Genomic DNA, 25,487 nt, shown 5'->3' with positions numbered 1-25,487 from the left:
CCCCCTTGTTTTTTGTTTTCTGTTTGCTTTTGTATTTGAGTTCTTTCCAGTTTTTGGATGGATGCTTGTATTGGGATGTATTTCCCCCTCAGGACTGCTCTTGCTGCATCCCAAAGATTTTGAACGGTTGTATCTTCATTCTCTTTAGTTTCCATGAATCTTTTAAATTCTTCTCTAATTTCCTGGTTAACCCTTTCATCTTTTAGCAGGATGGTCCTTAACCTCCATGCGTTTGAAATTCTTCCAAACTTCTTCTTGTGATTTCTAGTTTCAGAGCATTAAGGTCTGAAAATATGCAGGGGACAATCCCAATCTTTTGGTATCAGTTAAGACCTGATTTGTGACCCAGTATGTGGTCTATTCTGGAGAAAGTTCCATCTACACATGAGAAGAATGTGTATTCAGTTGCATTTGGGCGTAGGTAAATACCCTTTTTTCTTTTTATTTTATCCTTTTCTTCTTCTTTTTTCTCTTCTCTCTTTTACTCCTTTTCCCAATACAACTTGTTTTTGGCCACTCTGCACTGATCCCAATGTCTAGAAGGAAAAACTCACCTCAAAAGAGAGAAGCAAAACAGTCCTCTCTCCCAGAGTTACAGAACCTGGATTACAATTCAATGTCAGAAAGCCAATTAAGAAGTACAATTATAAGACTACTGGTGGCTCTAGAAAAAAGCATAAAGGATTCAAGAGACTTCATGACTGCAGAATTTAGATCTAATCAGGCAGAAATTAAAAATCAATTAAATGAGATGCAATCCAAACTAGAGGTTCTAACTACGAGGGTTAACGAAATAGAAGAATGAGTGAGTGACATAGAATACAAGTTGATGGCAAAGAGGGAAACTGAGGAAAAAAGGGGAAAACAATTAAAACATCATGAGGATAGATTAAAGGAAATAAATGACCGCCTCAGAAGGAAAAATCTACATTAAATTGGGGTTCCCAAGGGCGCCGAAAGGGACAGAGGTCCAGAAACTGAATTTGAAAAAATCATAGCTGGGTACTTTCTTAATCTGGGGAGGGAAACAGGCATTCAGATCCAGGAAATAGAGAGATTCCCCCCCCAAATCAATAAAAGCCGCTCAATACCTCCACATTTAATAGTGAAACTTGCAAATTCCAAACATAAAGAGAAGATCCTTAAAGCAGCAAGAGACAAGAAATCTCTAACTTTTATGGGGAGAAATATTAGATTAACAGCAGACCTCTCCACAGAGACCGGACAGGCCAGAAAGGGCTGGCAGGATATATTCAGGGTCCTAAATGAGAAGAACCTGCAGCCAAGAACACTTTATCCAGCAAGGCTCTCATTCAGAATAGGGGAGATCAAGAGATTCCAAGATAGGCAGAAACTGAAAGAATATGTGACCACCAACCCAGCTCTGCAAGAAATACTAAGGGGGACTCTGTAAAAGAAAGAGGAGGTCCAAGGGAACAATCCACAAAAACAGGGACTGAATAGGTATCATGATGACACTAAATTCATATCTTTCAATAGTAACTCTGAACGTGAACGGGCTTAATGACCCCATCAAAAGGCGCAGGGTTTCAGACTGGATAAAAAAGCAGGACCCATCTATTTGCTGTCTACAAGAGACTCATTTTAGACATAAGGACACCTACAGCCTGAAAATAAAAGGTTGGAGGACCATTTACCATTCAAATGGTCCTCAAAAGAAAGCAGGGGTAGCCATCCTTATATCAGATAAACTAAAGTTTATCCCCAAGACTGTAGTAAGAGATGAAGAGGGACACTATATCATACTTAAAGGATCTATCTAACAAGAGGACCTAACAATCATGAATATTTATGCCCCGAATGTGGGAGCTGCTAAGTATATCAATCAATTAATAACCAAAGTTAAGACATACTTAGATAATAATACACTTATACTTGGTGATTTGAAAACAGCACTTTCTACAATCGACAGATCTTCTAAGCACAACATCTCCAAAGAAACAAGAGCTTTAAATGATACACTGGACAAGATGGATTTCACAGGTATTTACTTACGCCCGAATGTGACTGAATACACATTCTCACGTGCAGATGGAACTTTCTCCAGAATAGACCACATACTGGGTCACAAATCAGGTCTTAACTGATACCAAAAGATTGGGATTGTCCCTTGCATATTTTCAGACCATAATGCTCTGAAACTAGAACTAAATCACAAGAAGAAGTTTGGAAGAATTTCAAACGCATGGAGGTTAAGGACCATCCTGCTAAAAGATGAAAGGGTTAACCAGGAAATTAGAGAAGAATTTAAAAGATTCATGGAAACTAAAGAGAATGAAGATACAACCGTTCAAAATCTTTGGGATGCAGCAAGAGCAGTCCTGAGGGGGAAATACATCCCAATACAAGCATCCATCCAAAAACTGGAAAGAACTCAAATACAAAAGCTAACCTTGCACCTCAAGGAGCTGGAGAAAAAACAGCAAATAGATCCTACACCCAGCAGAAGAAGAGAATTAATAAATATTTGAGCAGAAATCAATGAAATAGAGACCAGAAGAACTGTGGAATAGATAAACAAAACCAGGAGTTGGTTCTTTGAAAGAATTAATAAGATAGAAAAACCATTAGCCAGCCTTATTAAAAAGACGAGAGAAAAGACTCAAATTAATAAAATCATGAATGAGAAAGGAGAGATCACCACCAATACCTAGGAAAAACAAACGATTTTAAAAACTTATTATGAGCAGCTATACACCAATAAATTAGGCAATCTAGAAGAAGTGAACGCATTTCTGGAAAACCACAAACTACCAAAACTGGAATAGGAAGAAATAGAAAACCTGAACAGGCCAATAACCAGGGGGGAAATTGAAGCAGTCATCAAAAACCTCCCAAGACACAAAAGTCCAGGGCCAAATGGCTTCCCAGGGGAATTCTATCAAACATTTAAAGAAGAAATAATACCTATTCTACTAAAGCTGTTCGGAAAGATAGAAAGAGATGGAGTACTTCCAAACTCATTCCATGAGGCCAGGATCACCTTAATTCCAAAACTGGACAAAGACCCCACCAAAAAGGAGAATTATAGACCAATATCCCTGATGAACACAGATGCAAAAATTCTCAAAGAGATACTAGCCAATAGGATCCAACAATACACTAAGAAGATTATTCACCATGACCAAGTGGGATTTATCCCCGGGATGCAAGACTGGCTCCTAAAGCAATCAATGTGAGTGATCCTATCAACAAGAGAAAAAACAAGAACCATATGATCCTCTCATTAGATGCAGAGAAAGCATTTGACAACATACAGCATCCATTCCTGATCAAAACTCTTCAGAGTGTAGGGATAGAGGGAACATTCCTCAGCATCTTAGCCATCTACGAAAAGCCCATAGCAAATATCATTCTCAATGGGGAAGCACTGGGAGACTTTCCCCTAAGATCAGGAATACGACAGGGATATCCACTCTCACCACTGCTATTCAACATAGCACTAGGAGTCCTAGCCTCAGCAATCAGACAACAAAAAGAAATAAAAGGCATTCAAGTTGGCAAAGAAGAAGTCAAACTCTCCCTCTTTGCAGATGACATGATACTGTACATAGAAAATCCAAAAGGATCCACTCTAAGATTGCTAGAACTCACATAGCAATTTGGTAGCGTGGCAGGATACAAAATCAATGCCCAGAAGTCAGTGGCATCTGACTTCTATACACTAACAATGAGACTGAAGAAAGAGAAATTAAGGAGTCAATCCCATTTACAACTGCACCCAAAAGCATAAGATACCTAGGAATAAACCTAACCAAAGAGGTAAAAGATCTATACCCTAAAAACTACAGAATACTTCAGAAAGAAATTGAGGAAGGCACAGAGATGGAAAGACATTCCATGCTCATGGATTGGAAGAATTAATATTGTGAAAACGTCTTTGTTACCCAGGGCAATTTACACATTTAATGCAATCCCTATCAAAATGCCATGGACTTTCTTCAGAGAGTTGGAAAAATCATCTTAAGATTTGTGTGAAATCAGAAAAGACCCCGAATAGCTAGGGGAATATTAAAAAAGAAAACCATAGCTGGGGGCATCACAATGACAGATTTCAGGTTGTACTACAAAGCTGTGGTCATCAAGACAGTGTGGTACTGGCACAAAAACAGACACATAGATCAATGGAACAGAATAGAGAACCCAGAAATGGGCCCTCAACTAATATTGGACAAAGCAGGAAAGACTATCCACTGGGAAAAAGACAGTCTCTTCAATAAATGGTGCTGGGAAAATTGGACATCCACATGCAGAAGAATGAAACTAGACCACTCTCTTGCACCAGACACAAAGATAAACTCAAAATGGATGAAAGATCTAAATGTGAGAAGATTCCATCAAAATCCTAGAGGAAAACACAGGCAACACCCTTTTGAACTTGGCCACAGCAACTTCTTGTAGATACATCCGTGAAGGCAAGAGAAACAAAAGCAAAAATGAATTATTGTGACTTCATCGATAAAAAGCTTCTGCACAGCAAAAGAAAGTCAACAAAACTAAAAGACAACCTACAGAATGGGAGAAGATATTTGCAAATGACCTATCAGATAAAGGGCTAGTATCCAAGATCTATAAAGAAATTATTGAACTCAACAGCAAAGAAACAAACAATCCAATCATGAAATGGGCAAAAGACATGAAGAGAAATCTCACAGAGGAAGACATAGACATGGCCAACATGTACATGAGAAAATGCTCCGCATCACTTGCCATCAGGGGAATACAAATCAAAACCACAATGAGATCCCACCTCACACCGGTGAGAATGGTGAAAAGTTAACAAGACAGGAAACAACAAATGTTGGAGAGGATGTGGAGAAAGAGGAACCCTCTTGCCCTGTTGGTGGGAATGTCAACTGGCACAGCCACTCTAGGAAACTGTGTGGAGGTTCCTCAAAGAGTTAAAAATAGACCTGCCCTACGACCCAGCAATTGCACTGCTGGGCATTTACCCCAAAGATACAGATGCAATGAAACGCCGGGACACCTGCACCCCGATGTTTCTAGCAGCAATGGCCACAATAGCCAAACTGTGGAAGGAGACTTGGTGTCCATCGAAAGATAAATAGATTAGGAAGCTGTGGTCTGTGTATACAATGGAATATTCCTCAGCCATTGGAAATGACAAATACCCACTATTTGCTTCGATGTGGATGGAACTGGAGGGTATTATGCTGAGTGAAATAAGTCAATTGGAGAAGGACAAACATTATATGGTCTCATTCATTTGGGGAATATAAAAAATAGTGAACGGGAATAAAGGGGAAAGGAGAGAAAATGAGTGAAAATATCAGTGAGGGTGACAAAACATGAGAGACACCTAACTCTGGGTAATGAACAAGTGGTAGTGGAAGGGGAGGTGGTCAGGGGGTTGGGGTGACTGGGTAATGGGCACTGAGGGGGCCACTTGGCAGGATGAGCACTGGGTGTTATGCTATATGTTGGGAAATCGAACTCCAATAAAAAAATTTTAAAAAAAGATGATATCCTCTTTCAATAGTGTTTAATAGAGTGTTTTTGCTACTAGGCTATGTAGTGTCATATATGGTATATGTATCCTGATTTGTATACATACATATGCATATATTATTTGTCTGCTCATGTGGAAGTTCAGATTATGTGATACAGATCTACATATATTTACACTTATATCTATAACCATATATCTTCAGTATTGTCAGTATCCTCTTCACCCTGTATCTATTAACCTTTGTTTTATTTTTTTAAAACCTGTTTTAATGCTGAAGTCCTCTCCCTACAATTCTTCCAACAGACCCAGTTTTAAACCCATATAGAGTTATTGAAAGCCTTCCAGACACCTCTCACTCTCTCAGGTTCAACTTTTTGCCTCTATAGGTCTCTCCATAGAGAATAAGATCCTACATCTTAGCCCTCAACTGCCCATCTTTATTTGCAATTGAAATGATGTCTTTTCTTCAAAGTCTATAACTTATATGTTACAGCTTCCTTTATCCATTTCCAGATTACCACAAAGAGGATAGGAATGCATACTCATTTGAAGCATGTAAGTTTATTTATTCTTTTTAGATCATACTTGGCCTTGTATAGTATTTATTTTTGGTTTACATACTCTTTTAGGTTATAACTTAGAAGTCCTAGTACTCTTGTACTTGTGCAGTGCATGGAACAGTGACTTACTCATGAGGTCCAAAGTATTTGTGAAATACTTGTGAAATTTAAAAAATGTAACAGCACAGATACACAAAATACAATAGACTGTGGCACTCTTTTTCAGTATGGTAATGAGTCTAGGGAAATTACTACTTTTGAGATGGCTGTTACAGGCCAGCACTCCTTCCTGTTTCTTTTCATAATAATCTCAAGTATCATAAACCTAAAGTGAATTCTTCTTCCTATCACTAGAACTTGTTCCTGGGATGGAGCATGACAAAAAGCAAGGAGAGGCCCTTTAATTAAATGCTTGTTTAAAGATATAAAACATTTAGGTCTTTAAGACAAAGATCATTATTATGTATTTCTGGAGGTGCAGATCACAAGATTAGTACCAGGCCATCTGCTCTCGTTGTTTCCCTAAGAAATAACCCCAGGAAAGGAAGTGAATGATTATAGTCCAGCTGCTTTTATTCTTTAAATCTGGAGAATTCATGTTATTGCATATCTGTGTAGCTTACTGAGTCTTTGCTGTATCATTTCCTATTGTTCTGATTTCTCCTGTTATTTATGTAGATCTTTCTTCTTCATTCACTGTTATGACCCCAAAATGAAAATAGTAAAACTACTACTGTGAATTTCTTCATTTCTGAGGAAAGGTCTGTTATCCTAATTGGCTCTTTATTTGAATGAGAAGTTGGACATCCAGCTGTGAATCTATGAGCATGGTGTGTTAACATGTCAAGTGTTACTTTAAGCTGGGGAGTATGGGACAGACAGTTTGGGCCTCTCAGAAGTTCAGATTTTCTCTGAAGCCTCCTCTTGTATATCTCAGGTCTAGAGATTCCTTCATTCTGGTTTGAACTTCAACTACTGTATTTCTTCCAGAAAATAACCAAAATCCCTTCTCCACTGATATAATCTCAGTCTCATTTCTGTTACAAATATATTCATTTTTACCCTATTTTTGTCATATAAATAGTATATTGGGAAAGAAGTAAAATACATATCTGTGCAAAGCCCATATTTTAGGCAAGATATTCACTGATTCCTTTAAAGAGAAACTATGAAATCACAGATATATTATTTCAGATATTTAGATGTAAAGGATGATATCACAATGCTAACTTTAGATATTTGTCTGGAACAACTGCTCTGATGTGGGATTAAGCCATCGCTTGGAAATACGAATAACATACTTTGAATACTTTTTGTTATGAAGGTGTGTTCATTTTCTTAACCTGGAGATTTAAAAGAACTCATAGCTCCAATAAAAATCATCTACATAGTGAAGGAATTATCAACAAAACAAAAAGACACCCTACTGAAAGGGAGAAAATATTCCCAAATGATATTTCTGTTAAGTAGTTAATTGTCAAAAGATACAAAGAATTTATATAACTGAACACCAAGGAAACCCAAATAATCTGATTAAAAATGGGCAGAGGACCTAAATAGACATTTTTCCAAAGAAGACATATAGATAGCCAACAGACACACGAACTGATGATGCTCAACGTCACTAATCATCAGGGAAATGCAAATCAAAACAATGAGATACACCTCACATCTAGCACAATACTTAAAATCAAAACCACAAGAAATAACAAATGTTGGTTAAGGTGTGTAGAGAATGGAACTCTGGTGCATTTTGTGAGAATACAAATTGGTGTAGCACTGTTAAAAAAGTGTGGAGGTTCCTCAAAAAATTAAAAATAGAACTACTATATAATACAGTAATTCCTCTACTGAGTACTTACGCAAATAAAATGAAAATACTAATTCAAAAAGATATACACAACCCTATTTTATTGCAACATTATTTACAATAGCCAAGACATGAGGGCAACTCAAGTGTCCATTGGTTGATGAATGCACAAAGAAGTGTAATGTGTATGTGTGTGTGTGTGTGTGTGTGTGTATAATGGAATATTATTCAGCCATAGAAAGAATGACGTCTTGCCATCTGCAACAACATAGAAGAAGTACAATGTTGTATTCCTAAAAATTACAATGCTAAGTGAAATAAGTCAGTCAGAGAAAAACAGAAACCATATGATTTCATACATATGTGGAATTTAAGAAACAAAACAAATGCACAAAACAAAACAAAAAAGATGAACAAACAAAAAAATGACAAATATAGAGAACAAATGGGTGGATGGGAGGTGAGTGTGAGGGGTGGGTGAAATAGATAAAGGAGATTAAGAGAACACTTATTTTAATGAGCACTGAGAAGCATATAGAATTTTTGAGTCACTAACATTAATGAACTTGAATAAAATTTAAAAAATAACTCATATTTCCTATTTTTTAATGTAAATAAATATAGTATATATACAAATTTCTCGTCACTTTATAATACTTTGTACTGCTCAGAAGATTGCTAACAAAATTATCTTGGATTGTATTCAAAGAAACAGCATCATTAGGTTAAGACAAACACCAAGCAACCCTAGAACAGTATTTCTCAAATATGCAAATTAGGTATATGTCAAAATCTCTCTGATACAGGCATTCATGTTGTTTTTCTACAATGGTGGTTCTTTACACTTTAGTGAGTATCAAGATCATGTGGAGAGCTTGTGAAAACATATTGACAGGCTCCATCATTAGTGTTTCTGATTTAGCAATGTCGATGCTGTTGGTTTAAAACCATACTTAGGAATCGGGTGGCCCGGATGGCTCAGCGGTTTAGCGCCGCCTTCAGCCCAGGGTGTGATCCTGGAGTCCCGGGATGGAGTCCCACATCAGGCTCCCTGCATGGAGCCTGCTTCTCCTCCTGCCTGTGTCTCTGCCTCTCTCTCTGTCTCTCATTAATAAATAAATAAAATATTTTTAAAAATACTTAGGAATCATTGTTTAAATAATCAGTGAAGCAAAATTTTTATAATAACAAAGTATTTAGAGCAGTCAAAATGGAATTTCTATACATCCTCTATCTCCTACTTAAGCAATGCTGTGTGTAAAACTATGATATTGCATAGTGGATAAGGATCTCTGTTAAGTCCAATATGATGGTTCTAGTAGAATCAATGAATGCATGTAGGGTTTATCTGTATCTAGAATAAGTGTCTATTCCAATAAGAAAAAAACACTTCCCTTTTATGATGGAAACTGTCCAATGTAATCAACCTGCTACTAGGTAGCTAGCTGATCAATCTAATAAATGGTGATATACAAGAGACTCAATGTTATCTCAAGTCCTGGCAGACTGAACACTCAACAATGGCCATAGTCAAGGTGGCCTGAATAAATGAACTCCGTGACGTGAACACACACATAACTTCCCCCTGGCACTGGATCATTTCTGGTCATGAACCCACTGGATGATGACAGAAATGTCTGAAGAAAAGTTAGATCGAAAAATGGGTCATTCCATCTAGTTGATTTTTTAAATCTTTCTTTGCTGAGTTCCCTCTTCGATGATTGTTCTTATGAGACACTAATATCTTCATGTTTTTTGCCTATTTGGAGAGATCTATTTACATACCTGTTCCACAAATTTCCTTGTCTTCGATTTTCTAATAATATTCTTTCAAAGTTCCTGCTCTCCCAGAAAACCATTAGTCCTACCTCATGAATTGGCATGTAATCACACCTCTGGCCATCTCTCCTTCCAAAGTGAACAACCAATTGTGCTGCTCTGAGTTCTACCACTTGGAAGATTTCCATTCACCTCTGCCTTTTAGGAATATTGCAGGGAGGGGTTGCGGTGCTGTATCTGTCCACTTTCGGGTGATGTCTGCATTTCGTGCAGAACCATCTATAAACCAGGACCCTGTTTTTGTCTTCCTCTGCCAACTGATCATAAAGAATTTCCCTTGAGCCCATGGGTGCAGGCTGTGAGTGAGATGCCAGTATAGCAGGAATAGGGACATGAGCATTTGGGCCACTTCTTCATGTAACTGCTGGTGCCTTCAGGGTCTGCTCAGGCTCCTACATTTATACACCAGTTTCATTTCACAATGGAGTATTCCCACAGATGCCCACCTCATGGTGGATCAAATAATCTAGCTTATAAGGGCAGCTTTGGTTGCATGTGGAATCAGTGGCCCATAGTTAAGCAGTCCATTTACACTAAGAGCCAATGACTGTTTCTTCAAAGTAGAGTAGCTATCCACTGAGGATGATAGGGCTTTACTCCAAAATTCTACTGGCCTGCCTCATGATTCACCTCTAGAGGCCCACCAGAGGCTCCAAAGCCTCCCCACTGGATCTGCTCCTTCAAGCACCATTGGCTCTGCGGACTCACATGGCCTAATTGACGGAGTAGCTTGCATAGCAACCTATGCTTGTTACAAAGCCTTTTCCTGTCCTGAACCCACTCAAAAGGAGCAGTTTATCTGGTCCCTTGGTAAATGGGCCTGTGTAATACACCCAAATGAGGATGACACTGTATTCAGAATCCACAGGAACCCACTAGGTATTGTGACTCCTTTTTGGATGTGCCCTATATCACTTGGCCCCTAAGAATCTCACTGAAGTATAAGGCCTCTTAATTTTTTTTAAGTAGGCTCCATGCACAATGTGGGGCTTGAACTCACAACCCTGCTGTATGGACTTAGCCAGCTAGGTGCCCCATTTTTTTTTGCATTTATTTCTCACCCACTGTCATGCATATTTTTTACCAAGAAGCATAGAATATTGCGGCTTCTTGCTCACTGGTATCATAATGTCATCTGTGTAATGGGCCATTTGAGATCTTTGTCAGAAAGAAAGGCAATCAAGATTCCTGAGAAATATTTGCACATCATACATCTGATAATGACTTGTATATATGAAGAATTTATAAAATATACTAGTTAATTAACTCCAAGAAAAATTAACTCAATTAAAAAACTGGCAAAGATTGGAGCAAGACAGTTCATCAAACAAGACAGTTCACCAAACAAGATATAAAGATATCAAAACAGGACCCAAAAAGATACTTTATACAATGGTTTATCAGAGAAATACACGTGAGAAGCACAATGAAATACCACAACTCACTTGTATAAATGACTCAAATTGAGAAGACTATTCTTACTGGAAGCAGTATCATAGGCCTTTTGTACGCATAGGTAGGCAACAAAATGAGTGAAGAGATAATTATACAAAATTGAAAGGGTCAGTATATTTAAGTTGTTTGTGTTATGTTGAAGCCACCCCTGCACATCATACTACTTACTCCATCCTTCCATGAAGTTTTCAGAATGACATTAATTTCATGAATGCTGTCTTCCTCCTCTATTTTGGCTTTCACAAGCAAAACTATGAGGAAGTGACATGATTAATCAGTCTGCCCAAAATGATGCTGTTTGCTTTCCCCTAGCTCCCTATCAATTCCCATCTGAAGGGTGAACATTTTTTCCTCTTCAAATATCAAATCAAAGTGTCACAAATAAGTAAATTTTTATTTTCCTGAAAGTACATTGACAACTTTCTTTGCTAATGCACAAGGGGCAAACCTGAATGCTTTACCATCATGTTCAAAATCCATCATTTATATTAAGTTGGGGTAAAAAACAAAGTCTCTGAACTAGCCTCCAATGCATGTGTGGTCCCACCTGTGCTGGCCTCCCTGGCCCTATCTGGTTACTCCTAGCTTGTCCTTTTGTAATTCAGCACATTGTGCTTCTCCCATGATTCAGGCTCTCGGATTATCTAGGTCCTCCAATGGCCAAGGTCATGGGCATGACACATGTCCACAGGTAGCAATCACCATGTAGAAACGAAGACCCTCAAGTCACACCCAGATCTACTGACACAGAACCTGAATTTTTAACAAGATCTCTCTCTAGTAGACTCATAGGCATTAACATTTGCGGAGCACTGAGCTATGGCACCTCTCACTGTGATGCTTTATCTTTGTTTCCCTTTGCACCTCCCTTGATCTTTCCCTAGTAAGATTTTTCATCAGATTTCAGCTTGAAGTTTGGAGTCAGGTCTAGGTCTGGAATGTGACCTGAAGTTTGCATGAGGAGGACAGTTTTCTTTGGGGTGGGTTCCTGAAGGGAATCTAGAACTTTGGCCTCATTAAAATCATGTAGGATCAGCTCAGACAAGAACATATTAATCAAAGCACTCAGAGTAACGCCTATTTCACAGATAAACCGATTTGCATGAACATGCCAGAGGTGTCACTTGTGGTGGAAAGTAGTGGCATAAAGTCCAATTTCAACTGTTAAAACTAGAACTGAAATGTGACTTGATGTTTATGATCTCACAGGCTGTAATGCCCGATGGGACACCTGGACTTCGCATACACATTCAAGTCTGCAATGCCCAGAAGAACGGCTTAGTTTTGTCCTAAAGGGAGCCGTGGGGTACTATCAGAGGAATTTTAATATTTCATTCCTTCCTTTTTTGGCAAAAGCATATAGGTTTCTGATGATTGGTTGACTCTTACGTTTGAAGCAAATTGATATAAATAACCTTTTCTTGAGCTTTGTAAGTGAAGCGAAAAGAATGAATCAGCGTGCAAAGACTTGCTGCCTATGTTATGGTCACTCTAGCGGTATTGTATTTTTTTTCTCCTTTAGAAAGCCTAACACTTTGAAGTGATTTCCTCAGATTTCTTATTAGATATGGGTAAGAGAGAAATGACTTCTATGACATTCATTAGTCTTTCTATATAAAGGTGAAATGCTGTTACACTTATAAGAATTTCACATTGGAATTACAGATGCCAAAAAACAGGTGAATAATGGAAACCAAATAATCAATAAGTTATATATTTTATGTTGATAGCCATAATCTAGATAAGCAAAATAGCTGTGAGATGAGATGAATTACTCTGTTAAACAATGTTTTATTATCCATTAACATAACTATAATGACTTTATAAATAAAAGTGGTGAACTGAAATGTGAAACATTTAAAATTTTATTTTATTTTAAATATTTTATTTATCTATTCATGAGAGACAGAGACACAGGGAGAGGGAGAAGCAGGCTCCATGCAGGGAGCCCAATGTGGGACTCGAACCGGAGTCTCCAGGATCAGGCCCTAGGCTGAAGCCTGCGCTAAACCGCCAAGCCACCCCGGCTGCCCACATTTAAAAATTTAAACTGCACTTAAGTATCACAGGTTTTAATGATTTCTACATAAGAAATCTTCCTGGTTATTCTGATTAAAAGTTTAGTTTTGTCTTACTGATCATATTTTCTGATTAAAACTTTTTTTTTTTTTGATCAAAACTTTTAAGGTAAGTCACTTGTATATTAACTCCATCCTTTCTGCTACTTCTGATAAGAATTTTGTTGTCTGTTTTGCCATATATGTAGCAAGAAATTGTCAGTTAGTGTCCTTTTGCAGCTCCAGCATGTGTGGCCTGGTAAATATCAGCACAAATAGAACCTGAGGATTTTCAATTATTTAGTGATTCAGGATGCATAGAAGGAAGTCCTTTTCAAATAAACAGGTCTTTAATAACGGCAATTGCTGGCCTTGATTATCTATGTTATTTATATTTTACTTTGGTTTTTGGCTTAATCTTATTATGCTAAAAAAAAAAACAAAACAAAACAACTGATGGTGAAATAGTTCTCTCAAGTAAAACCAGCAGGATTTCCACAAAAGAACCTTCTACAAAAGTTCTAATCACTGTAATAAAAAATATAAAGCAACTTTTAAATATGAATGGAACTTTCAGGCAGTGCTAGTATACATATGAACAACACAGAGTGTATAAAGTTGAACTGAAAAACTCCTGCATAGACATAATCCCTAGGAAAATAAGTTTGGAAATTTGAAGAAGAGAAAAAGAAGATTCCAGAGTCAACAACTTTAAATGAAAACGGAAGTTAAGGTAAACAGTTACCCCCGCCCCCCCCAAACTCTGGGCCTTTCCTTTTCTGTTGTTCGAGGCCTTTATCTGATGTCCTTCCTCCTCCTTCTCTGTAGTCTTTCTCACACTTATCCATCCGTGTGTCCGTTCTCTGCCTATTTCTCTTCCATCTCCTGATTTTTTCACCACCAAAATTTCTCCTCCTTATCTGTCTCCTTATCTTTATGCAGTTCTCTCCCTTGAAAACTTTTACTAAAACAGTATCAGGAGAAAAATGTTCTATTTATCCACCCGCAGCAGACATACAACAGTTGTTCTCCACATTCTTGGAGGATTCAATGCCCTTTCCCTGCTCACTGTTGAGCAACTGGTTTCCCATTCACTGCTCAATATCCTCTGGTCTCAGCTGCATCACATAACAGAAATTGCTCTCACTAAAGCCACCACAAATCTCTCAGTCTCCACACTCAACCACATCTATTCACTCCTTGTCCTTCAGAGCATCTATTTTATCAACTGGCACCATAACTCTCTTTGTCCTTCTTGAGTATCTTCCTCTATTTTTGTTCATGACACTCATCCATCCTGTTTCCCTTCTCTTCATGACCATTCTGCTCTGTTTCCTTTCCTTTCGTCTTCTTGTCTTTATCACTGCCAGTCAGAACTACTAGTTTCTTTTTGTAAAAAAAGATTTTAATTTAATTATTAATGAGAGACAGAGAGAGAGAGAAGCAGAGACACAGGCAGAGGGAGAAGCAGGCTCCACGCTGGGGGCCCTGAGGTAGGACTTGATCCCAGGTCTCCAGGATCAGGCCCTGGGCTGAAGGTGGCGCTAAACCACTGAGCCACCCGGGCTGCCCGAACTACTAGTCTCAACAAGATATTATTTTTTGGAATGGATTCTAATATAGAAATGCTAGGAGATTAAAGGAATCAGCTGAGAAAAAAAATGGGCAGCAACAGAAGGAAGCAAGGCAGTCTATCAATAGCAAAAATCATGCCCCAACATTGACTCTATGAGGGTTACCGTCACTGCTCCTGCGTGGGAATGCCACTGTTCACACTGACTGGGTCATTGGTGTGGGTGCAGGGTGCATTTGCTGCAACCTTCATATCGTACCTTAGCAACTCAAATTCTTGTCCCTTTTCCTCTCTCACTCCAAATTCCAAATCCACTGTGGATGGGTTTTAGTTGCCAAACCTACATCACAAGTGCCTTCATTTTAGTTATAAGGGGACAGGAAAGTCAGTTGTAGCTTTTTGGTTCCCAGAGTGGATGGTAGATTTTGCCTGGCACCCAGATTATGTGGTAGAAAAGAGGACTGGCTATGTAAAAATGACATATATTCCCCAAAACCACGTTAATATACTTTGTCAGTTTAGTTCCTCACCCTTCTCTTCCCTTTGTGTATTCCCCAATGTATAGGTCAAACATGAGTATGCCTTGAGCTACCCTGATGCCTTCCAAGTCAATATTTGTAGTAGACGCACACAACAAAGCATATACCACCTGGATGTCCAGAGGACACTCTCTCTACAAACTGGCACGGCATCCTCATTTCAATGATTTTTCAAAATTTGAATATAGTTGACACACAATGTTGCATTAGTTTCAGGCATACAACATAGTGATTTGACTCATTTGTACTTTGTGCTAGGTTGACCCCAAGTACAGCTGTCATCTGTTGCCATACATTGCTATCACAATATTGTTGACTATAATCTTTATGCTGTGACTTTTATCCATGACTTCTTCGTTTCATAACTGGAAGCCCAATCTCCCACCCTCCTTCACCATTTTGCCCAATTTTCCACCTCCTCTGTCTCTGGCAAAGAAGTTGTTCTCTGTATTTTTAGGACTGATTCTTTGTTTATTCATTTTTTTAGGCATCACATATGGGTGAAATCATATGGTATTTGTCTTTCTCATTCAGACTTAATTCATTTAGTGTAATAGCCTGTTGTATCAAATGGCCTGATCTCATCCTTTTCTATAGCTGGGTAATATCCCATATCCTATATCTATATCTATCTATATCTATCTATATCTATATCTATATCTATCTATATCTCCATTTTGTGTATACACACACACACACACACACACACACACAGACCACATCTTGCTTAGTCACTTGTCTATAGATGAACACTTAAGTTGCTTCGATATCCTGGCTATTCTAACTAAGGCTGCAGTAAACATAGGGGTGCATGTTTCTTTCATTTTTTAAAAATTAAAATTTAATTTACCAATGTATAATCTCCAGTGCTCATCTCATGTATGTGTTTTCAAATTGCTGTTTTCATTTTCTTTGGGTAAATGAAAATCTACCCAGTCACAAAGTGACTCCTATTCTTCACTGACCATCCTTTTACCTCCAATGTGTCACAAGAAGTGATGATGTCTCTACATTCTGAACTCTTTTCCATCGATCCCAGCGTCATTTCACCCATGGACTAGCTATATCACATGCATTTGAATCACTTGGGGAGCAGGTTAAGATGCAGATTTATTAGATTTAATTCTTGACCCAGTAAATCTAATTCTAAAGAAACCCTCACAATCTATATTTTGCATGAAAAGTTCCTCAGAGAATTCCAATGTGTATTCTTGTTTGAAAACCAGTAGACAGCAGTAACATTTTCCTGACTGGTATTCCTGACCCCAACTTCATCTCCCTAGGGCCTATTTTCTACACTGCCACAAATTTATTTAAAAAAAAAATCTTATGTGGGATGCCTGGGTGGCTCAATGGTTGAGCATCTGCCTTTGACTTGGGTTGTGATCCAGGGGTCCTGGGACTGAGTCCTGCATCGGGTTCCCCACAAGGAATCTGCTTCTCCCTCTGCCTATGTCTCTGCCTCTCTCTGTGTCTCTCATGAATAAAGAAATAATATCTTTAAAAAATGAAAATAAATAAAAATATTACAGTGCCTCACTCCCTTTTTTTCAGTGCATATTTCTTCCCTGATAAATAATGTTCAAGATCCTTCACATGCTATTCAACTCATTTTATAGCCCAGGCTCTTCATGCCTCTTTCCCCTTCACCCTATGTCCATATCCTGGACACAGAATTTCCCTTTCATACTCAATCCTATCCCATAAATTTAGAACCTATGTATAATGTCTTTTATTTTCCCCATTCTGTAATCATGGCACATTTAAAAAATGGAAATAATTGCATTTATTTCCAAACCCCCCCAAACAGATTCCATCTATCACCAGGTAACACACAAAACTGAGAGGGCATTCGGATGTGCGTAACTTCCTTAAACTCTCCTCCCTATATTTCCTGTCATAAATTGAATGAATTTTTGGTCATTTGTTCAATTTCATTTCAGAAAGCACCCAGTGAGGACATGGAAAAGGAAAATGCAACATTGCTGACGGAGCTGATTCTCACAGGACTCACACATGAACCACAGTGGAAAATCCCTCTATTTTTGATGTTCTTGGTTATCTATCTTCTCACTATTGTGGGGAACCTTGGTCTGATTGCTCTCATCTGGAATGACCCTCAGCTTCACATCCCCATGTACTTGTTCCTTGGCAGTCTGGCATTTGTGGATGCTTGGTTATCATCCACAGTGACCCCCAAAATGCTGATCAGTTTCTTTACCAAGAGCAAAACGATCTCTCTCTCTGAATGTATGATACAGTTTTTTTCCTTTGCAATCAGTGTAACTACGGAATGTTTTTTGCTGGCAACAATGGCTTATGATCGCTATGTGGCCATATGCAAACCATTAACTTACCCAGTGATTATGTCCAATACACTGTGCATCCGGCTGATACTTTTGTCATTTTTAGGAGGACTTCTTCATGCCATAATTCACAGTTCTTTTTTATTCAGATTAACCTTCTGCAATTCTATCATAGTACATCATTTTTACTGTGATGTTATACCATTGTTTAAGATCTCCTGTACTGATCCTTCTATTAATTATCTGATGATATTTATTTTCTCTGGGTCAATACAAGTCTTCACCATTGTGACTGTTCTTGTCTCCTACACACTAGTGCTCTTTACAATATTAAGAAAGAAGTCTCCACAAGGCATAAAAAAAGCCTTCTCCACCTGTGGGGCCCATCTCTTTTCTGTGTCTTTATACTATGGCCCCCTCCTTTTCATGTACGTGCGCCCTAGATCTGCACAGGCAGATGATCAAGATATGATGGACTCTCTATTTTACACTGTCATAATTCCGGTGTTAAATCCAATGATCTATAGCCTGAGAAATAAGAAAGTTATAGATTCAATGAGAAAAATGTTAAAGAGACATGCTTAGTACTCATAGTAACATCTGTTCTTCTTCCACTAAAACAACACAGAATTGTGCAGATTAGATGTTGCTATATGTTCGCTAGTGTTCAAATTTTTTGCAGGTATAATTGCCCTAGCATTCAAATGCCTTGAAGTGAGAATACAAATAAACCATCATAAATATGTGGATATATTATTGAAAAAGATAGAATTTTATTCAAGTGTTTATGTCATACTAAAATAATTTAAAAAATATTTTACATGTTTTTATGTTCAATATTGCTTCATAAACACATTAAGCAGTGTACTAGTGTAATTTCTCTGAAAAGAATTTGAATGAGTCTTTTATAGCCACACAGTTGTGCAGCCTGACTCACACCACATTTCACTCTACAGCGGGGTCAGGTTGTATTTGAGTGAACGGAGGCAAAAAAGTATAATGAGATATCCAATTTCAGTCTACCCTTGCCCTTCCTCTCTCACCACCGGTTCCACATATGGCCCTCCTGATACGACTAAGGATCACACACTAAAACTACTCAACATCTGTCATTGTTATATTATTGATACTTTTATATCATGTTGATATTCTCTTATTTTGCAAACATGCTGTCAGACTTTTTCATAAACAGAAGTCTAAATGGTATCCTTGTGGAATAACTTTTCAAGGAGTGTTATATCTATCAGATTACATATATATATTTATGTATACAGCATACATATCTAGAACTCTATATATGCATGTTTATATTTGAGATTCACATAGATGAACAGATTACATGACATATGCACACTTGTAAATATATATTTACATGTGTAAATATATATATATTATATATATATTCCACAGTAATATATATATACTTATATATATATTTTTTCTGTATATATATATATATATTTCATTACCCTGCATAATGAGTATATTTCATTGTAAACTCATTACCCTGCATTCGTGAGCCTGGCCGTGTTTGAAGTACTTTCAAATAAAATTTAATAGGACTCTGAAATCTCTTTCTTCAAAATTCTTCTACTGACCCTGTGTTTTACCTAAAAAAATAACTTACTCAAAGCCTTCTGGATACCCTCTTTTGGCATATGTTGTTGTTCATATGGTCTCTCCACAGAGAATGCTTCCTAAGTGTACCCATCTTCGTGTACAATTGAAATGTACCCTTTCTTCAAAGGTCTTCTTAAATGTTTCACTTCCTGGACACATTTACAGATTACATTGAAGAAGACAAAAATGGTCACTCATTTGAAACATTGGATATTTTACTTATTCTTCTAGGCCACTAATGGCCATATATAATATTGAGTTTTCATCTATTAGCTTTTAATTTGTATTTTTTTAAGTTTTGATTTTAATCACCAAGTGCTCATCATAAGTACATTCCTTAATCCTTATCACTTATCTTACCCACTGCACCAACCACCTCCCCTCTAGTAACCATGAGTTTGGTCTCTCTAGTTAACAGTCTGTTTCTTGCTTTGCTCCCATACTCTTTTCTCCCTCCACTCATTGCTTATTTGGTTTGTTTCTTAAATCCCACATATGAACGATCATATGGTATTTGTCTTTCTCTGGTATAATCCATTAGCATTATATATAGATATTATATATAGTATATATAGTATATATAATAGTATATTATATTAGGTATAGTATATTATACTATATTATATTAGTATTATACTATATTATACTAAATTATATATAGTATAGTATATATAGTATATTATATATTAGTATAGTATATATTAGTATATTATATATGATTATATATTATATGTATATTGTATAATATATATTTTATATATATTTATGTTATCACAACTTTTTTATTCATTCCTCAGATGAAGGACACTTGGGCTGCTTCCATATCTTGCCTATTGTAAACAATGCCCCTACAAACATAGGGGTGCCTGTATCCCTTTGAATTAATGGTGTGTATCCTTTGGGTAAATACCCAGTACTGCAGTTGCTGTATCATATGGTATTTCTATTTTTAACTTTTTGAGAGACCTCTATACTCTTTTCCACAGTACTGCACCAGTGTGCATTCCCACCGAACAATGTAAGAAGTTTCCTTTCTCTCCATATGCTCACCAACACCTGTTGTTTCTTGTGTTGTCTGAAGTAATATCTTGTGTTGTGTGTGGTTTTGATTTGCATTTCACTGATGAGTGATGATGAGAGTCTTTTCGTGTGTCTGTTTGCCACCTGTATGTCTTTTTTTTGGAAAAAAGGGCTGTTCATGTCTTCTGCCCATTTTTCAATTGGATTATTTGCTTTTGGGGTGTTGAGCTGTATATGTTCTTTATAGATTTTTGGATCCTAACCCTTTATCAGATATGTCATTTCGAAATATCTTCTCCCAATCTGTACGCTGCCTTTTCGTTTTGTTGATTGCTTCCTTTGGTATGCGCAAGCTTTTTCTCTTGATGATGTCCCAATCATTAATTTTTGCTTTTTTCCCCCCTTGTCCCTGGTGACATGTCTAATAAGTTGCTACAGCTGAGTTCAAAGAGGTTTCTGCCTGCTTTCTCCATTAGGATTTTGGTGGTTTCCTATCTCACATTTAGGTGAATTTCTTTTTCTGTATGCTGTAAGAAAGTGGTCCAGTTTCATTCTTCTGCACGTTCCTGCCCAGTTTTCCCAACATCATTTATTGAAGAGACTGTCTTTTCTCCATAGGATATTCTATCCTGCTTTGTTTAACATTAGTTGACCATATTCTTGTAGGTCCATTTCTGGGTTCTCTCTTCTGTTCCATTGATCTATGCATCTGTTTTTGTACCAGTACCACACTGTTTTGAGTGCAATGTTCTTCCAGCCCAGGAGCATGGAATACTTTTCCATTTCTTTGTATCCTCTTCAATTTCTTTCTAAGCAATCTATAAAATTTAGAGTACACATCTTTTACCTCTTTAATTAGTTTTTTTCCAAAGGTATATTATTGTTTTTGGTGCAATTGCAAATGGAATAGATTCTTTGATTTCTTTTTCTGCTGCTTAGTTATTGGTGTATAGAGGTACAAGAGATTTCTTCACATTGATTTTATGTCCTGCAGCTTTGCTGAAAATTCATGTCTGGGGTCTAGCAATATTTTTGGTGGAGTCTTTTGGGGTTCCTACATAGAGTATCATGTCATTGCAAAGAGTAAAAGTTTGACTTCCCTGTCAATTTGGATGCCTTTTATTTCTTCTGTTATCTGACACCTGAGGCTAAGACTTCCAGTACTACGTTAAACAGTAATGTTGAGAGTGGATGGATATCCTTGTCTTTTTCCTGACCATTGGGGAAAGGTTCTCAGTTTTTCCCCATTGAGGATAATATTAGCTGTAGGCCTTTAGTACATGACCTTTATGAGGTTGAGGGATGTTCCATCTATATCTGTACTCAGTTAAGGTTTTGTTCTGTTTCTCCAAGAAAGAATGCTGCATTTTATCAAATGTTTTTCTGCATGTATTGACAGGATCATATAGTTCTTATCCTTTCTTTTATTAATGTCTTGTATGATGTGGATTGATTTGGGAATACTGAATCACCCCTGCAGCCCAGGAATAAATCCCATGTGATTGTAGTGAATAATTCTTTAAGGTACTGTTGAATTTGATTTGCTAGTATTTTATTGAGAATTTTTGAGTACATGTTCATCAGGATATTGGCCTGTAATTCTCCTTCTTGGTAGGGTTTTGGAATCAAGGCAATGCTCGCTTCATAGAATGAGTTTGGAAGTTTTCCTTCCATTTCTATTTTTTGGAATAGTTTGAGAAGAACAGGTATTAACTCCTCTTCAAATGTCTGATAGAGTGACGCTGGGGTGGCTCAGTGGTTGAGTGCCTGCCTTTGACTCAGGATGTGATCCCAGGGTCCTGGGATCGAGCCTGCTTCTCTTTCTGCCTGTGTCTCTGCCTATCTCTTTGTGTGTCTCATGAATAAATAAATACAATCTTTAAAAAATAAATATCAGATAGAATTCCCCTGGGAAGCCATCTGGCCCAGTTCTTTTGTTTGATTTTTGGATTCCTAATTCCATTTCTTTGCTGGTTATGGGTCTGTTCAAATTCTGTAGTTCTTCCCTTTTTAGTTTTAATAGTTTGTAGGTTTCTAAAACTCTTTTATTTCTTCCAGGTTCTCCAGTTTAATTTTGTTTTTTAAGATTTTATTTATTTGAGAGAGATGGAGAGGACACGATGGGGAGGAGAGAGGGAGAAGCAGACTCCCCATTGAGCAGGGAGCCTGACATGGGGCTGGACCCCAAAACCCTGATATCATGACATAAGCTGAAGTCAGGTTCTTAACAGACTGAGTCACCCTGGCACCCTTAGGTTGTCCGGACTATGGGCATATAATTTTTCATAGTATTATCTTATAATTGGTTGTATTTCTGTAGTGTTGACAGTGATCTCTCCTCTTTCATTTTGATTTAACTATCCGGATCATTTCTCTTTTTGATAAGACTCGCTAGGGGCTTATCAATTTTATTAAATCTTGTGAAAAACAAGCTCTCAGTTTTGTTCATCTTTTCTGGGTTTTTGTTGTTTCTGTTGTTGCTTCTATATCATTTATTTCCTCTCTAATCTTTATCGTTTCCCTTCTTCTGCTGGCTTTAGGCTTTATTTGCTTTTCCTTTTCTAGCTCCTGTAGGTGTAAATTTAGGTTGAGTGTTTGAGAATTTTTTTTGTTTTTCCTTTTTAAATTTTTATTATTATTATTATTAGTATTAGTATTAGTATTATTATATTTGAGACTTTTCTAAGCAGAAACTCAACAAGGAAATCATGACTCTAAATGATACACTGGCGACATAGACTTAACAGACATTTTCAGACCATTGCATTCCAAAGCAACAGCATACACATTCTTTTTGAGTGCACATGGAACATTCTCCAGAATAGATCATGGATTAGGTCACCAATCAGCTCTGAGCAGGTACAAAAACAAGGAGATCATACGATGCATATTTTTAGACTCGAACTTTATGAAACTTGAAGTCAACCACAAGAAAAAAACATTTGGAAAAAACACAAATACATGGAGGTTAAAGATCATCCTACTAAAGAATGAATGGGTTAACCACGAAATTAAAGAAGAAATTGAAAAATATAAATACAGAAGCAAATGTAAAGGAAAACATGACTAAGATTACATTGCTAAGATATAGCAATGGCCGTCCGGAGAGAGAAGTATATCGCAATACAGGCTACCTCAAGAAGCAAGAAAAGTCTTGATTTTGTATCCTGCAGCTTTGCTGAACTCATTTCTCAGTTCTAACAGATTTTTGGTGGAGTCTTGTGGGTTTTCTGTATAGAGTATCATGTCATCTGCAAATAGTGAAAGTTTGACTTCTTCCTTATGGATTTGGATGCCCTTTCCTTCTTCTTGTCGTTTGCTGAGGCTAGGACTTCCAGTACTGTGTTGAAGAAAAGTGACGAGAGTGAACATCTTTGTCTTGTTCCTGAACACAGAGGAAAAACTAGAGTTTTTAGTTGAGGATGATGTTAGCTGTGGGCTTTTTAAGGACAGCCTTCACTATGTAGAGTATGTTCCCTCAAAACTTACTTTGTTCAGGGTTTTTATCATGGATCGATGTTGTATTTTATCAAATTCTTTTTCTGTGTCTATTGAAATGATCATATGGTTCTTATCCTTTCTCTTATTAGTTGTGATGTATCATGTTGATTAATTTGCACATATTGAACTATCCTTCCAAACCAGGAATAAAACCCACTTGATTGTATGAATGACTTTGTTAATGTATTGTTGGATTTGGTTTGCTAGTATTTTGCTGGGGATTTTTACATCTATGTTCATCAGAGATACTGGCCTGTAGTTATGTTTTTGTTGTTGTTGTTGTGTCTTCAGCTGGTTTTGGTATCAAGGTAATGCTGGCCTCCTTGAATAACTTTGGAAGTTTTTCTTCCTTTTGTATTTTTTGGAATATTTTGAGAGAATATGTATTAACTGTTCTTTAAAAGACCAGAAGAATTTGCCTGTGAAGTTCTCTGGTCTTGGACATTTGTTTGTTAGGAGTGTTTTGATTACTGATTCGATTTATTCACTGGTAATTGGTTTGCTCAATTTTCCCATTTCTTCCCATTTCAGTTTTTGTAGGTTATACGTTTCTAGGAACTTATTCATTTCTATTAGGTTGTCCAATTTGTTGGCATATAATTTTTCATAAACTTCTCTTATAATCTTGTGTATTTCTGTGTTGTTGTTTGTTATTTCTCCTCTCTAATTGTTATTTCATTTATTTGGGTCCTTTCTGGTTTTATTTTTTTTTCTTGATAAGTCTGGCTAGAAACTTATCACTTTTATTGAGCATTCATAGAAGCAGCTCCTGGTTTCATTGATCTGTTATAGTTTTTGTTTGTTTGTTTTTTGGGTTTTTTGTTTTTGTTTTTGTTTTTTTAGTTTCTATATCATTTGCCTCCACTCTGACATTATTTCCTTCCTTTGCTGGGTTTAGGTTTGGCTTGTTGTTATTTTTCTAACCCCGTTAGGTGTTAAGGTTAGGTTATTTTAGTTTTTTCTTGAGGTAGCCTGTATTGCTTCAAACTTCCCTCTTAGAATGGCTTTTGCTGAATCCCAAAGGTTTTGAGCCATGTGTTTTCATTTTTATTTGTTTCCATGTACTTTTTTTAAGTTCTTCTTGTATTTCCTGGTTGAGCCATTCATTGTTTAGTAGCATGTTATTCAACTTCTATGTTATTGCGGTCTTTCTATATTTTTTCTTCTTGTTGACTTCTAATTTCATAGCATTGTGGTAAGAAAAGATGCATGGGATGATTTCAATTTTTTTAATTTCTTGAGGCTTATTCTGTGGCCTAATATGTGACTTATTCTGGAGAATGTTCTGTGTCTACTTGAAAAGAATGTGTATTCTGCTGTTTTAGGATGCAATGTTCTGAATCTATCTGTTAAGTTCATTTGGTGCAGTGTACCCTTCAAAGCCATTGTTTCCCTGTTGATTTTCCGCTTTGATGATTTGTCCATTGTTGTAAGTGGGGTGTTAACTTCTGCTAGTGGTCTGGCTGCAACAACTGAAGGAGAGCCAGCTAGAGCACCACACAAGGTGGCCTTCCTCATGTGTTATGTGACACTAGGTTCCCCCCATCTGGCCTAATAATAATTGTATTATTATCAATGGGTTCCTTTATGTCTGTTATTAGATGTTTTATATATTTGAGTGCTTCCAAGGTGGGGCATAAATATGTGCAACTGTTAGATTGTCTTGTTAGATAGATCTCTTGATTAGGATGTAGTGCCCTTCTTCATTTCTGGTTT

At 37.1% G+C, this 25,487-nt stretch overlaps 1 protein-coding gene across 1 annotated transcript; it reads left to right on the top strand.

Annotated features, from left to right (window-relative positions):
* Nucleotides 1-17,243: 17,243 nt before the first annotated feature.
* On the top strand, nt 17,244-18,215 carry LOC121499641 (olfactory receptor 5H2-like). Its single transcript, XM_041770517.1, has one exon. The coding sequence runs from the start codon at nt 17,286-17,288 to the stop codon at nt 18,213-18,215; it is 930 nt and encodes a 309-aa protein (XP_041626451.1). The 5' UTR covers nt 17,244-17,285.
* The last annotated feature ends 7,272 nt before the right edge of the window (nt 18,216-25,487 follow it).

This window comes from Vulpes lagopus, chromosome 1 (assembly GCF_018345385.1).
Source record: "Vulpes lagopus strain Blue_001 chromosome 1, ASM1834538v1, whole genome shotgun sequence".
Lineage (NCBI taxonomy): Eukaryota > Metazoa > Chordata > Mammalia > Carnivora > Canidae > Vulpes > Vulpes lagopus.
Note: the sequence above shows the minus strand (reverse complement) of the source record. Positions and strands in the feature narration are given on the sequence as shown.

What these genes read in the sequence shown, in the direction of transcription:
- LOC121499641 (XM_041770517.1), top strand. Translation starts at nt 17,286, where the DNA reads ATGGAAAAGGAAAATGCAACATTGCTGACGGAGCTGATTCTCACAGGA.